This window comes from Dipteris shenzhenensis, chromosome 26, assembly GCF_047967505.1.
Source record: "Dipteris shenzhenensis isolate YYH24624 ecotype China chromosome 26, Dip_SZ_1.0, whole genome shotgun sequence".
NCBI lineage: Eukaryota > Viridiplantae > Streptophyta > Polypodiopsida > Gleicheniales > Dipteridaceae > Dipteris > Dipteris shenzhenensis.
In genome coordinates, this window is record NC_141621.1 from 48,232,828 (window position 1) to 48,247,726 (window position 14,899).

At 44.9% G+C, this 14,899-nt stretch overlaps 1 protein-coding gene across 7 annotated transcripts in view; it reads left to right on the forward strand.

The window, feature by feature from the left end:
* Positions 1 to 364: 364 nt before the first annotated feature.
* LOC147885201 (uncharacterized) overlaps positions 365 to 14,899 on the forward strand; it is a 143,863-nt gene continuing 129,328 nt past the window's right edge. For all 7 annotated transcript variants that reach the window (XR_015543592.1, XM_087398025.1, XM_087398026.1 and 4 more), the window contains exons 1-2: positions 365 to 634; positions 752 to 911. Coding sequence is in view for 6 of the 7 variants with exons in the window: in XM_087398025.1 (XP_087254151.1) it covers positions 390 to 634; positions 752 to 911 (405 nt within the window). In the remaining variant the exon portion in view is untranslated. The remainder of the gene's footprint in view (positions 635 to 751; positions 912 to 14,899) is intronic.

Sequence of the window (14,899 nt, forward strand, 5' to 3'; positions counted from 1 at the left end):
ATGGTTGAGTCAATAATAAATCACCACCCCTGACATTTGCAGGGAAGATCGGGTCTTAACGGACCCTGCGTTGTCTCGTGTCCACATCTTTACTCATTCGCCTTTTTCCTTTAAAATTTTGATAAAATGTTAGGATTCAGTAATTTCCTCCACAACGGAAAAGCTACGTACCACAACCTTAAAAATTTCATAAAATCCTAGCATTCAAGTTCAATTCTCATTTAGTAGTTCGGTGCTCGATGAAATAGAAAGGCTGCCCGCGGCAACCTAGTTTTCGGTAATTAAAAATCGGGAAATACGTAATTTTCGGTAATTTAAAAATCGGGAAATACGCGGAGACCAAAATTTAACTAGGCTAGCCTCTGGTCTCGGAACACGGAAGCCCAAACATGGAAGCCTCCTCCCTCGATATGTCTCAGCTCTCTTTAGGCCAAGAAGAACAGTCCCAAGATAATCGTCCCCCTGATGAGGGTCTTGATCCCAACAAAAAACGGAGGAAGAAGCAAAAAAACAAATGCACTCTGCAGATGCTTTCCAACACTAGTACGCTGCCGTCTCAGAAATGCTTAGAGACTTATTTCCCCTGGAAAATAGTCACTCGGCCTAAACGTGGGCGCTGTGCAATCGCCACGAGGTAGACTTATCTGGGTAGGAAAGAGTGCTGTTAGGGACTCAAAATATGCACGAAGAATCAAATTGCGTTCTGATCTATGTTTTTGTCTGATTGCCCTATGGAAACGACTTTCTGTAGGGGTATAAAGGCTGGGGAGCTTGTCATATCAGAGCAGGCGTTAGCTTTTGTTATACGTTCAGAGTACAGGTCAGCGGCTTGCCATGCTTGCTGTAGGGACCTGTCAGATACATCACCTGGAGTCGAGTGCACGTTTTGCAAATTTACAATGTTCTGCAAGGTATGACAGGAGCCAACCGAGTCCTCAAGACCCTGCACGTGTCATATTATCGTTTAAAATTTTATCGATCCTTTTTAAAAGTGACATTTTGTAACAAAAGGGGCTAGTTCAGTTGGCTTTTTAATTGCTTTTGTAGTTAGTACTACTTACTTTAAGCTGTTAGGAGATGCCACGTGGCAGTTTTGGGGTATTATTCCCGTATACACAGTTGTAGAACAGCCTGCCTTAATTCTTCTCATTTGTACTCAACTCTTTGATGTAAACATGGTTATGCCAAATTGGATTTGTACAGCAGAGCTTTTCTCTCAAGCTGAAATTCAATGAGGTTTTAGCCTTGACTGTCCTTGTAAGCCCCTCACAAGTTGATGTTGTAAGTCCAACCCCTGACCTACTTCTCCCCCAAATCTAAAAGGTACCTCGCTTCTCATTTCAGAATTGTGATTCTAAGCTAATGAATGAAAGTGATCTAGCCTAGGCATTAAACTCCCTGTTTGAATTATTCATTTCTGCTCTAAGAATTAAGATGATCTAGACTAGAACTGTACAATCATCCAGAATTAAGTAGAGGTAGGTAGAGTTAGGGCTAGTTCTGTTTCAGTGGTATTAGAGCCTTAAAATTCATGATAAAAGTGGAAAAACCATGTCCATTTCATTGGAAATTTGGAGCATGTGTTCATGAGCCTGTGACACACCTCTCTGCAGTATTTGGTTGCGGAATGATGCGCACCCCAACTGCACAATTCACTCAAACAAGTTCTCTCAGACTTAGAACAACAGCATACACCTTCAGTGGACCAGAAATGTATTACTCTAGAAAGAGAAAAGGGGGGGCAATCCCTCAACACAAGCTAGGAGGGCACAATGGCAACAACTAGTTGAGGAAGGAGAAGAGTGTGTATACCAAAATAAGAGTGCTGGTATTGTGATAATTCTTTTTATCTTAAATGGTGCGTTGCCCTATCAGCTAGATTTAGATTTAGATGCTCGTTGGGGAGAGACTAAAATGAAAACGTTAGACTTCACAAGCAGTTGTAGCTTGAATGAAGAGATTTTGGACTACCTTTTGATTAGCCTTCTCCTTTAGTGCTAGCCTTCGTCATGGCTGAGTCTGCCCTTCACCTCCGGAGTGCCAACAGAAACTCAGTACGAAGACTTTGTATAAATGGATGTTCAAGTATGCGTGGGTGTGTGGATTTGAATGTGTGAGAGCATATTTTTATATTATGGTCTACACCCACTGTTGGGCGTTGATGATGTCAGTGGGGATGTCATAGTAGCTAGTCCCTGCTATGCATGATGGAGTTTATGGTTTTCAACCTTGTGAGTGACTATCATGAGATTGAAACTGCACTATGTTGTGTTTTTAGAGGATGAGTTTGGGAATGTTCCTGGATTCATCTAGGTATATACCAAAATAAGTCATCGATTGTAGAAGGAAGTCAAGAATCTCTTTGAATTCCTCAACTGAGTGAGAGGGCACTGATATAGACTCCTCCAGTGAGCTCAATTGGGGGTATGCTCTTACCTGCCACTTCACCATGTTGTGGACCACTGACCATAACACTGGTGCGTATTCCAGACCTTTCTCTCGGTCCAATCTGCCCACAAATCTGTCGCAGTTCTGCTTCTGCCTCCCTGCCACCTTGCTGGACTTGTTTCAGCCCCGATGATACTGATACTGGTTCAGCCCTGAACCAAGCCTCTGTACACGTTTGTACATAGGCGCCTGCATCCATGGGTTGCTCTTGGTCCTTCCCACACAATCCCTTAAAGCTCCACCTGCTCCACAAGCAGACAGGTGGATCTCAGATCTGTTCCAGGCCTTGTATCAGGTCGCATTATTCCTGAACATCCTCCAGACTATGCCATGTGGCATTTCAGCATATTTTGGCAGGGACCCAAGTGCAGCTGCCTCTCTGACTCTTTTGCAGATCTCCCAGGTACCTCTTTTGGTTGTTTTCTGTGTTAGTTTGCTGCTCACATGGCACCTCATGTGCTGCCGATGCGGCAGGTTTAATTTCGTAGTAGTTCAGCCCATGTGGCATGCTTCCATGATGCCCACATGCTGACAAACACATCTTGGTCCACCTCTCCCACGCTCTCCTCATATGGGGGCTTACAAATGGCGAGGTGAACATCTAATATCCAACACCCCCTTTCACTGAAACATTGTGGGCAAATCTCAACCTGTCGATGTAGATACTGTATCAGTTCCCATGATGAAGCCATATGGAACAACTCGGAGGAGTCGTCGTCTTGTGGTCTTTCAACCAGTGGCTCCTACTCCTCTAGGTTCAGCTCTCCATAAAAGAACCTTCCTAGTATAGAGGTCCTATCCAACTAGACTTCAGAATACCTGGACCATGAGCTCCCAATGAGCTCTCAAACAAGTACCTCGAGGCTTCAACAAGTCCACCATCTTCACCTTTTGGTACCCTGCTTCCGAGCTTCAGAGAAGCAACAAGACTTCCCCCTGTGACTTCTAGGAAGGCATACACCTTCCAATCTCTCATCACCTGAGAAATGCAAAGCACAATATTTGCCAAAAACAAGTTATTGAGGCTCAAATTACTATACAAGGAATGTACGTACCGGATAATCCACGTGCTTGCTCTGAAAGCAAACCATGTAACCCTATAAAGCCCCCTTTAATCTCATAGCTATTATTTGACTTTGAATCCATAGATCCCCCCTGAAGAATGCTGCTTCATGTCAGTGCTATTAGCCAAGCACTTGGAGCAATCCAAGCACTCAATGCTGTTCTTCACCTTCACAAAGGTTTCTGACTCTTCTTCTGACCACATCTCAATGTTAGACATCCTGAATATTGCCTCAGGGTTTTCAACCCTTACGTCAGTAACACATGAAAATGTCACTAGAAAAGCTCTCCTGTTACCACATGTGCTGACGTAATTTTTGGCTCTCTGGCATATCATTGTAGAAGCACTTCTTCTGATGTTTTCTTTTCTTATTATTCTCGTCATCGGAAGTATCCGGTCCTTATCAGATTTGACATCCTTCTTCTTGGGCTTGCCGTTAGGCTTGCCCTCGCCTTTGCCTTTGCCCTTGGCATAAAAGGCCTTGTCATGACTGGATCCTTCGTACTTCAGTTCACGAGCTTCCTTCTACAGAAGCAATGGCACTAGTTCCTCAAATGATACCGGTGCCGCCCTCTGCCTTGCTATCATTGTTGTGAATAAGTTTTTGTAGCTCTTGGGAAGCATGCCAAGCAGAAGAAGCCTAACCATCTTTGTCGAATCTGTCGCTTGAACCTATTGTTGAGAGTTTGTTCATCTTCGTGATTGTGGTTCTGTACCATATCTTCTTCTTCCATGCTCATGCCATACAGCTCTATCTCGAGGTTGAGAATCCTTCCGTCATTATTTATCTCGTATATATTCTTCAATATGGTCCGAGCCGAAAGTGAAGCGTCTGCCATTTGAATGTGAGGAAGTGCTGCATCTGCCGTGAGTGCCAATGATAATGGCCAAGGCCTCCGCATCATGTGTCAGCCAATCCCTCACTGCTACTGGATCTGCACGTGTCGTAACCACTGCTGCCATTGCAATTGGCCGGTGTAGTCACTGTGGGCTGTGGCATTAGTTTCACTCGTGTCACAATCTCCCAAGTCAACCTCAATACCAAGTGGCTCTGAACTTTCATCTTTCACAATGGCCATCCAACTTGCCCATCTTGCCAAAATTAGGAACAGGATATCTCACGGCCATGACAATGAACTGAAAGAGATAGAGTTAGAAAGTCATACACCTGCCTGAATTTGAGTCACCCTACTTCTTGCAAGGGCACTGGTCCTTCAGAAAAAGATGATAATTCCTCGAGGTTTAAATCAAGGCCATCCTTCCCAAGGTCCTTGCCTTCAAGCTCCACCACTTGTGAACTTCTGTCAGGGCTTTGATACCATGTCAAAGTATAACAATGCAGCGGAAGAGTCCTCAGACCCAGGGTAAAGGTTATGTAGCCCAGGAACTCACATAGTGGTGTACTCTGAATCCAAAACTTCTTTCCTTAATGTATTCTTAGCATAGATGTGCAGCAAGTAAATGGACAATGCACAAGAGAGATGTAGAACCAGCAAATATATATCTGTGTCCAAGATGGGCATGATACAGAATAGATGAGTTGCCACCCTCTACCAGCAGAGTGCTGGCTAGATGTGGACCCTTGAAGACACAAAACACTGTTCTCCTACCTTTGTGGCATATCCAAAACACTTGGCCTGCATGCTCCCTATGAGCTTATGTGGGCCTCGTCGTCTTGCCCCACAATCACCCTTCAAGCTGGTCCTCCGGGACAGCCACAAGTAAGGTAGTGCTTGACCTGGAATTTCTACCTCCTTGCTGCTGAAACGAGCGAATGGTGAGGTACAAGGTCCCCCTTTGATCCGTCCTTGCTGCTGCCCTGGTAGACAGCCTAGATGAAGACTCCTTGGAGCTCTTTATCTGCAGCTCTCAGCCCTTTTCTTTGCTGCTCCAAAACCTCCTAGATGAAGACTCAAACCTGGCTGGAGTGCTCCTGCAAGCTGCTCTTCAAATGGATGAGTAATGAACCCCAAGGGCTCTACTTTTATAGGCCCCCAGGACCCCCCCTAAAATAGCCGACCCATACAGGCCGACGACTCAGTCTGTGGGGCCGACTCAAGCCTGACCTATATGGCTGTGTTTGACCAGCCTTTGCTGCCCTCCTGCCCACGTGGCACACAGCCACTGGCCCAGGCTATTACACTTTCTGCCCTTACTTATTCCAGACCTTTCTGTTGGTCCAATCGTTTACAAATCAGTCGCACTTCTGCTCCTACCTCCTTGCCAGCTTGCTGGACCTGTTCCAGCCCTGATGCTACTGGTTCAGCTTTGCACCAAGCCTCCATACACACCTGTACATAGGTGCCTGCATCCATGGCTTGTTCCTGGTCCTTCCCATGCAATCCCATCAAGCTCACCTGCTCCATACATCCACACAGGCAGACAGGTGTATCCTGGGTCTGTTCCAGGCCTTGTGGCAGGTTGCATTATTGCTGAACATCCTCCAGACTATGCCATGTGGCATCGCGGCAGTTTTTTGCAGGGATCCTAGTGCAGCTGCTGCTCCGACGCTTCTGCAGATCTCTCCAAGCAGCCAGGTTGTTTTCTCTGTTAGTTTGCTGCCCAAATGGTAACCCATATGCTGCCCATGTGGCATGCTTCCATAATTCCCACATGCTGACCAACATATCCTGGTCCTACGTCCCCCATGCTCTCCTCATGTGGGGCTCATCAACAATTGTTAAAGAAATGAGGGCTGCTTCACACAGGAAGCTAGAACAGTCTGATGGCTGTTCTAGACTCTGCAGGACAGCATATTTTCAGCCCCCTTTTCCAACAGGACAAGGGCTGGTTCAAAAGGGATAGGTGGAACAAATTTTGTGATTCAGCTTGGATGAGTTCACTGTATGATACAGAAGAACCTAGAAGTTTTGAGGATACTCAAGACAATGAGCATTGGATAAAGGCCATATAGGTTTGTATGGTGAAGAACAAAGCATGGCAATTGGTGGATTTTCCCATGGGGAAGAAAGCTATTGGGACAAAGTTGTTTTATAAGATTAAAAGAAGATATGACGTTACCATTGATAAGTTTATATAAGGCAAGGTGAAACCTTTGCCCCTAGTGTAGAATAGGGGGTAGGGGACAGATTGGAGAAAGGGGGATTGAGGGGAGAGAGAGAGAGAGAAAGAAAGAAAGAAAGAAAGAAAGAAAGTTTATCAAAGTCTTCGGAAGACCCATCATTGGAGAAAGGGGGATTGAGGGGAGAGAGAGAGAGAAAGAAAGAAAGAAAGAAAGAAAGAAAGTTTATTAAAGTCTTCGGATTGAGGGGAGAGAGAGAGAGAAAGAAAGAAAGAAAGAAAGAAAGAAAGTTTATTAAAGTCTTCGGAAGACCGATGGGTCTACGAGACTGCGAAAAAACCTGAATACAATGAGCTGTGGTAGTGGAGCTACTAAACGAGCATCCACACCAAGTACTAAATGAGAGAGAGAGAGAGAGAGAGAGAGAGAGAGAGAGAGAGAGAGATTGGGGAAGAGAGAGAGTGTAGATTGGAGAAGAGAGATTGTAGGCTGCAAGGAGGAGGAAGGAGGGAGAGTAGATAGGATTAGATGTCACATCAAAAAGTACATTGCACGTGAGAGGAGGGTACTTATGTAGTACTGCTTATCCCCTTTGACACACCCCCAGGTACTAATAATCCTAACCCCGTCTAACATGGCCAACTTTTGACCTGCAACCATCCCCGCTCAATATAATTTTGTCCTCAAAATTGCAAGTGATGGTGGTTAAACTCCAAAACTCTCTGCTGTAGAAATGCAAGCCACCTTGGTCAAAAGGAAAAGCAGGATAGTTCTTTGCCCTAGATGTTGTAGCACCTTGTAGGTCATGTAAGTGTATATCCACTGCATCTCTGGCTATGTTGTCTTGCCCAAATGCAGCAAACTGAAAATCAGCTTTATTATAGATGCTATATTCAGGCTTAAACAGTTCCAGAAATTCTTCTGCTTCCTCAACATTCCAAGGATCTTCAGTCCTCATCAACATTCCAAGGATCTTCAGTCCTCACAAGTAAGGCCTTTAACCCTAGGCTGTACCGCTGTAATTTCCTTCTAACCATGATAGTCATGAGGTTTTTGAAAGCTGCCCATGTGTAGGGCTTCCAAGATGAAATCCTCATCTTCAGCCAGGTGTGGGCATGGTGCATGCCATCATAAATAATCTTGCCCTCATCATTCATTGGATATATTCTTCCAAAGCTGAGAGCCATTCTTCCTGCTTATTAGGATTCTTGGTTTCTTTTTCCAATCTGTGGTCCGTCAAAATATTTGTTAAGTGTCTACTACACTCTTGTCCAGCCAGGCCTCTGCCATAATGTAAAAAAGACAAGTTATCTCTGGTCTCAGATGGTAGGCCCACATAGGCATGGTGCTGATTTGACCAGGCAACATCAATGTCCTGCTCGGCCCGCAAACTCATGTGTGTATTGGGCATATGGCATCCTTCCACATAAATCTGTCCAGGGGCTGCATTTGAGGTGGTGTAGATGTAACCGGCCTTCAGTTTCCTAAAGGGCAGTAGACCATAACTTGCATTGCATATTCATTATTCACAGCCTTAGTGCATCATTTCCAACCACTTAACTTAAACAACACCATTGGATGGAGGCTAGAGTGCCCCTGCTCAATGAAACCAAGTACAAGACACCACACTGGTCCCAAACACTTGGCGCCCCTTCCGGTATTTATTTATTTCATTAGGATTGAAATTGGTACATACAACAAGGGCTCTCCCTTGTGCTCTGCCCCACGGGCAATTCCACCGTCCAAGCCAAATCTTTTGGCTATGACCTGCATTCCATCCTAGTGCACACACTAGCATCCAAGTGCCAAGGCAAAGCTAAGGCATTCACCATTTGTCCATGACCAACTGTAAAAGTATCCAAGCATTCCGCAAAGATTGTAACCAACTGTTAATGACCAGGCATCCAGACACTTCCAAAAATCTCCAAATGCAATCACATGAAAAGGATAGCGACAAGAGAACTCAAACCAGCTTCAACTGACTTCAATCCAGCTCCGAAACACCTCTAGAAGCAACACATCCAGTGTAGAGGCTAGCGGGAGGAACTGGCAGCTAGGAGAAGGGAAGGAAGAGAGAGATAACGGGCTGGAATCAGAGGGAGAGAAAGAGTAGGAGGATCACGGGCAGAAGAGAGAAGGTGAGCAGCTAGCAAAGAGCGTTGGGCAGTCTAAATGGACCGTACAAACAGCCAAAACAGCCTTGGGCTGTGTGAAAACAGTCCGTACAGCAATAACCACACCTTGGGATGTGTGCTAACTGATCCGTACAGCAGGCCCGTTCCGTACAGCAGCGATGAATGCTCCGTACAATCAGCCTTGGGATGTGTACCTCTTCCGTACAGCCAGCAATTAGGAGCTTGGGAGTCACGCAGCAGCCTGTACACTTGCAGCCAGCCTCGATCTACGTGCAAAGCAGTCATAAAAACCCGTACAGCTAATCTTGGGAAGCGTGCATGCAGCAAAAGACAACCGTACAAATGCACAAAGGGCCCACCAGCAGCTTGTACAGCAGTACGGCTGCTTCAAATCACCAACAGCAGGTCCGTACAGCCGTACGGCGACCTCGAGGAGCGTGCAATAGCCGTACAACCTGCAGCGTGCGTAGGACTCCGTATAGCCAATGATCAAAGCGCCTTGGGATTTGTGCCAAAAATGTGAGCAAAGGAGCAGCCTCGAAAATCGTGCAACAGCAAGTAACGTGGGGAAAAAGGCGATCTCCAAAAATGTGAGCAAAGGAGCAGCCTCGAAAATCGTGCAACAACAAGTAACTTGGTACATACAACAAGGGCTCTCCCTTGTGCTCTGCCCCACGGGCAATTCCATTGTCCCATAGAAAACGTACGTTGGCCTTGGAAGGAGAGAAAGAGCGTAGGTATGCATGAGGGAATGCCACGTGGCCCCCTCATTAAAGCTCTAACCCTTGCAAACCAATGGAACATTGGTTTGCCCCTCACATTAAAATCCTAACCCCTTCTAACCAATGAAACATTGGTTTCCTTGGGCCTAACTTTAAGACCCCTCTAAACCTTGCCTTGCCCTAGCAAGTAGGCCTAGTGTGTGCACCTAGGGACTTCTGGGAAGTGTCTCTTCCCCTGGGCCACTGTTGGGCGCTGATGATGTCACTGGGGATGTCATAGTAGCTAGTCCCTGCTATGCATGATGGAGTTTATGGTTTTCAACCTTGTGAGTGACTATCATGAGATTGAAACTGCACTATGTTGTATTTTTAGCGGATGAGTTTGGGAATGTTCCTGGATTCATCTAGGTATATGCTTCCGCCGTATTAGCATACATGCAAATTTCACCTTGTGAAGTTTTCGTCCAAGTTGCGGCGTGCTGGTATTGTGATAATTCTTTCTATCTTAAATGGTGCATTGCCCTATCAGCTAGATTTAGATTTAGATGCTCGTTGGGGAGAGACTTAAAAGAAAATGTTTAGACTTCACAAGTAGTTGTAGCTTGAACGAAGAGATTTTGGACTACCTTTTGATTAGCCTTCTCCTTTAGTGCTAGCCTTCATCATGGCTGAGTCTTCCCTTCACCCCCGGAGTGCTGACAGAAACTTAGTACAAAGACTTTGTATAAATGGATGCTCAAGTATGTGTGGGTGTGTGGATTTGTATGTGTGAGAGCATATTTTTATACTATGGTCTACACCCACTGTTGGGCGCTGATGATGTCAGTGGGGATGTCATAGTAGCTAGTCCCTGCTATGCATGATGGAGTTTATGGTTTATTGTGATAATTCTTTCTATCTTAAATGGTGCGTTGCCCTATCAGCTAGATTTAGATTTAGATGCTCGTTGGGGAGAGACTAAAATGAAAATGTTTAGACTTCACAAGCAGTTGTAGCTTGAATGAAGAGATTTTGGACTACCTTTTGATTAGCCTTCTCCTTTAGTGCTAGCCTTCATCATGGCTGAGTCTGCCCTTCACCTCCGGAGTGCCGACAGAAACTCAGTACGAAGACTTTGTATAAATGGATGCTCAAGTATGTGTGGGTGTGTGGATTTGTATGTGTGAGAGCATATTTTCATACTATGGTCTACACCCACTGTTGGGCGTTGATGATGTCAGTGGGGATGTCATAGTAGCTAGTCCCTGCTATGCATGATGGAGTTTATGGTTTTCAACCTTGTGAGTGACTATCATGAAATTGAAACTGCACTATGTTGTGTTTTTAGAGGATGAGTTTGGGAATGTTCCTGGATTCATCTAGGTATATACTACTTAGACCAATGTGGTTGTGCAAGGGCTGCATGCTATCGTGCCCATTTTCTAAAGTGTTATAACAGTGATCTTCCTTTGCTGCCCATTGTCTGCATCATTTTGGGTACCATTTACAAGCTCTATTGTAAAAGTGTCATAACAACCATCTTCCTTTTTGGAGGCCATACGGTGCTGTATTCACCTCTGCGTCAAAAAATTTTTCCTCAAAGTTTGCATGCTTAAGAGTATCAAGTGTAAGTGCATCCAAGGCCTTACGTTTGTGGTGAACATCTCCATCTCGATTTCCATCATATATTAGCTCATCATCTGTCTTTTCTTCCATCAGGCCTTTCGCATTGTCACTCTTGTGTAGGCTTGCTTCATCACCCTGCATATAGGTACTTCTTCCATCTTCCATTAGTATGCTGAACTGCTAGGGCATCTTCTGCAGCAATGTATTGTTCCTGCAAACTGATATAGCAGCCCTTCTCCTGCTGTTTATAGCAATGTAAGCTGCTATCTTCATTAGAACACCTATCCCCACAGCATCCCTTAGTATTTGCAGCTGGAATCACTTGACAACAACCAGATTTTTGTCCTGCATCCAAAGGCATCATCCATGGCTCTGAAGCATGCTTTGGCTGCATGCCAGGGAGTGGCATAACATGGCTGGACTGCATTACAAGCATTGGCATAAATGCTTTCTCCTTAGTAGTTTGGCATCTGTTTTTACGGGCCTTCTGAGTGTTTGACATAACTGATCTAGGCCTCATAGCTGCAACAGCAGGTGGCTGCTCTAAGGCATTTGTATCTCCACATTGAGCATAGAAGGACATCTCTGTCAAATCTAACAGCTGGATATATAAGGTGCAACAACCTACAGACCATGCAAGGTGTTTCGTGCTTGCAATGCACTGGCCTATGAGGCAAGGTGCCACTCAAGGTCTATAGAAGAGTCCAAGTGAGACTACCCTTTATGTCAAGAAAGACAAAAAGATTTGCTGATTATTATCCTATATGTGGGATGATATGATGCTCATAGGCACAAATGAAGATAAATTTCATAATTCAAGAAGGATCTTGTTGATCTGGGTTTGTTGCATTGTTATTTGGGCATTCAGTTTATGCAAACAGATGAAGGGATTGTGCTCAAATAGTCGACATACATTAAGGGACTGTTGCAAAGGCTCAATTTTCATTTTTATCTCTGCAACACCCGTCTAGATATTTAGTTCAATGTGTCCCAGTTGAGCAGGTATAACACAATAGTGGTGTGCTCTAAAGGGTGTTTTCAGATATTTGCAGGGTAACTCAGTCTCTTGGTTTGCTCTATGTGAGGGGGTGACTTTGACTTGCATGCTCTCAGTGATTCAGGTGAGTATGACACGAGACATTCCACTTGTGGAAATTGTTTCTTTATTGGCAGTTCATGCACTTCATGGTTGAGCAAGAAACAATTCACTACGGCAACTTCATCTTGTGAAGCTGAGTACAGGGGAGGTTTCACAACTACAATTGAATGTGTGTGGAGCAAGAGATTGATGGCAAAGCTTTGTGGTGGTTTGCAGCCATCTACTTGCATACTCAGTGATAGTAAGAGTGCTATTGCGGTGGCACGGAATCTTGTGTTTGATGCACACATGAAACACATTGAGATCCATTATCATGATGTCAAAGAAGAGTTACATGCAAGAGAGATCTTGTACATTAGGGCTTTGTTCATGCTGATCTTGTACTTGCAACCTCATTTCAGCTTAGCTCCACATCTTTGAGCTCCCTTCATCTCCAAACTCTCACACAGTGTGCCCAAAAAGAGTGCATCTTGGCTCTAATTTTTCCTCTAAACTAGCTCTCCTATAGACGTTACATAGTAAGTTGTTCAGCAGAATACTCTATGGAACTTTCCATAGGCATTCCATAGAATGTTCTGTAGCCATTCAATGGACATTTCAGAGGCATGTGTTGTCTAACCGAATTTCATGAATCCTTTCATTGTTGCTTTCAAGGAAGTTTGCAGCAGGAGTTGTATGAATGCGGGGCCGCTTTACTAAGCTATTATGCCTTTGGCATTTGTTCTCTAATGATCTACTAGGTGCACCTTTGTTGCCTTGGCACGTGATTGTGTCGTTTGCAAAACTAATGCCTCTCGTTTCGATAGTGTTGTGGGAGAGTATTATAAAGAACAAATGCCATACCGCTGTTGCGCGCTGATTGGGCAGCCCACGTGGCAGTCCAGCATGCCACGGGCTGAGGATGCCCGTGACATCCCCTTTTGCTGAAACTCTAACCAACATATTAAAGTGGCCTCCCGTCATGCTGATGGAGGTGATTGGCTGTGGTATACCTGGCTGATAAATCCTGATTTGGATACCTGGTTCATGAATTCAGAAATGGTTGCTAAGCTCATGAATTCTGATCTGCAGGTACTGAATTCCTGGATGTTGTGTTGTGGGTAAACATTCTAGGATGAGGCTTCTTGTGGTTTTCCTTGGTGCATATAGTTGATAGGGATGGAGGAAGGCTGGGTTTGAGAGAGGCATCCTAGCTTGGTGTAACCTTGTTGCATGCTGTAATACTGTGTCTTGCTGGCGCTGGTCTCGAACCCCTTGAATGACTGATATCAAAGGTCGAGGCGGAACACCCTTAATCTAATAGTTGAACTTGGACCCATGGCCTGGGATTTTGATATCCAAGCCTTGGTGGTGATATTCTGGTCGGACTTCGAATTGTTGTCACCATTGTGCTCCCAAGATGACATCCGCTACCTGAGTACGTGAAGCTACCTGCATATTGCTCTCTATCTACTGCCCTGGAAATGCACCATTCAAGGTCATTGGTTCTGTAGGCGTAAGAGACAACTGAGCAATCTAAGCTACGTTAGTGGAGATGATGTTCTTGGAACTGCCTAAGTCTGCTAGGATAAGGACCTTCTGATTACGGACCTGTCCATAAACTGAAGCATATTGGGAAACTAATTTGGTTCCTCCTTCTACTTAGCTTCAAGCTCTTGTATGACTAATGAGGTTGTCCATGTAGTTTGATGGTCATCAAGCTCCTCAATGACTACTGAGGTTTTTGAAGCTGTTGCGGAATCACTTGACATAGCTCCTGAATCACTTGACGTGGGTCTTGATGTTAGAAGCTTCTGGTATGCGGGCAATCATCCTTGATATGACCCGGCACATGACAATGGAAGCATCAGTTCTCTTTGGCATAGAGTGCTCAAGTTGGCTATTGCTGTCCTTAGCCATCTAGCTCTTCTTCTACTGCCCATTCCCACCATCAATTGGTGTGGAATCCTGGGACTTCTTACTGCCTGCTTGGATCCTTGACCCTTGTGCATGAGCTCAAAATTTTGAGCAAGCTCATGTGCACACTCATAATCCTGTGGCCTGAAACTTCTGACATACCACTGGATGTCTATACATAGCCCATGGAGAAATTTGCTCAGCTTTTGACTGTCCTCCAGCTGCTGCAGTTGTATAAACACATGAGTGAATTTATTGGTAAAATGATTCACTGTCTTGGTGTCTCCCTGGCATAGCTCGTAGAACTGACTCTAGAGCCTGTCCAAGTACTGCGATGGCAAGAATTGTGATTGAAGATCTTTCACGAATTCCGTCCAGCTATAGAAAGGTCTATCCTCATTTGCATCATAGTGGTCCTTTTGCCACTTGAGCCACAAAGTCACCGCCTCGCCTATGACAACACTAAAGGTTCTTGTTTACCATCGTATCGTGTGGAGTTGAGCTTCCTCGGAAAGGAGGGCTTGGCCGGAGGTGGAAGTCTTTCCATTTTTGCCGTTGCTGGTCGGAATGGAGAAATGTGAAGCTGCCGGTCTTGTTCTTCCTTCTCTTCTCGAGCGGTACGTTCTCGGAGCTCCTTGGCCTCCTGTCTTAGCTTTAAATTTAAATGAATCTTCCCAATTTCAGCATTAAGTTTACTTTTCAACTCTTATAATCATCATGTATTTTCTATTGGAGTTATAGGCCTTAGGAGCAGCCTTAGTGTGGTCCAAACTCCCCTTGTGGTGCCTAAAGAAATATGTGTGGATATTGAAATAAAAGGGGGCTATAGGCCCATGGAATGCACAACTAACAAGTGGAAGTTGAAGGATAGAAATCCCATATGAAATAGGGACATTGAAATATCCTTGG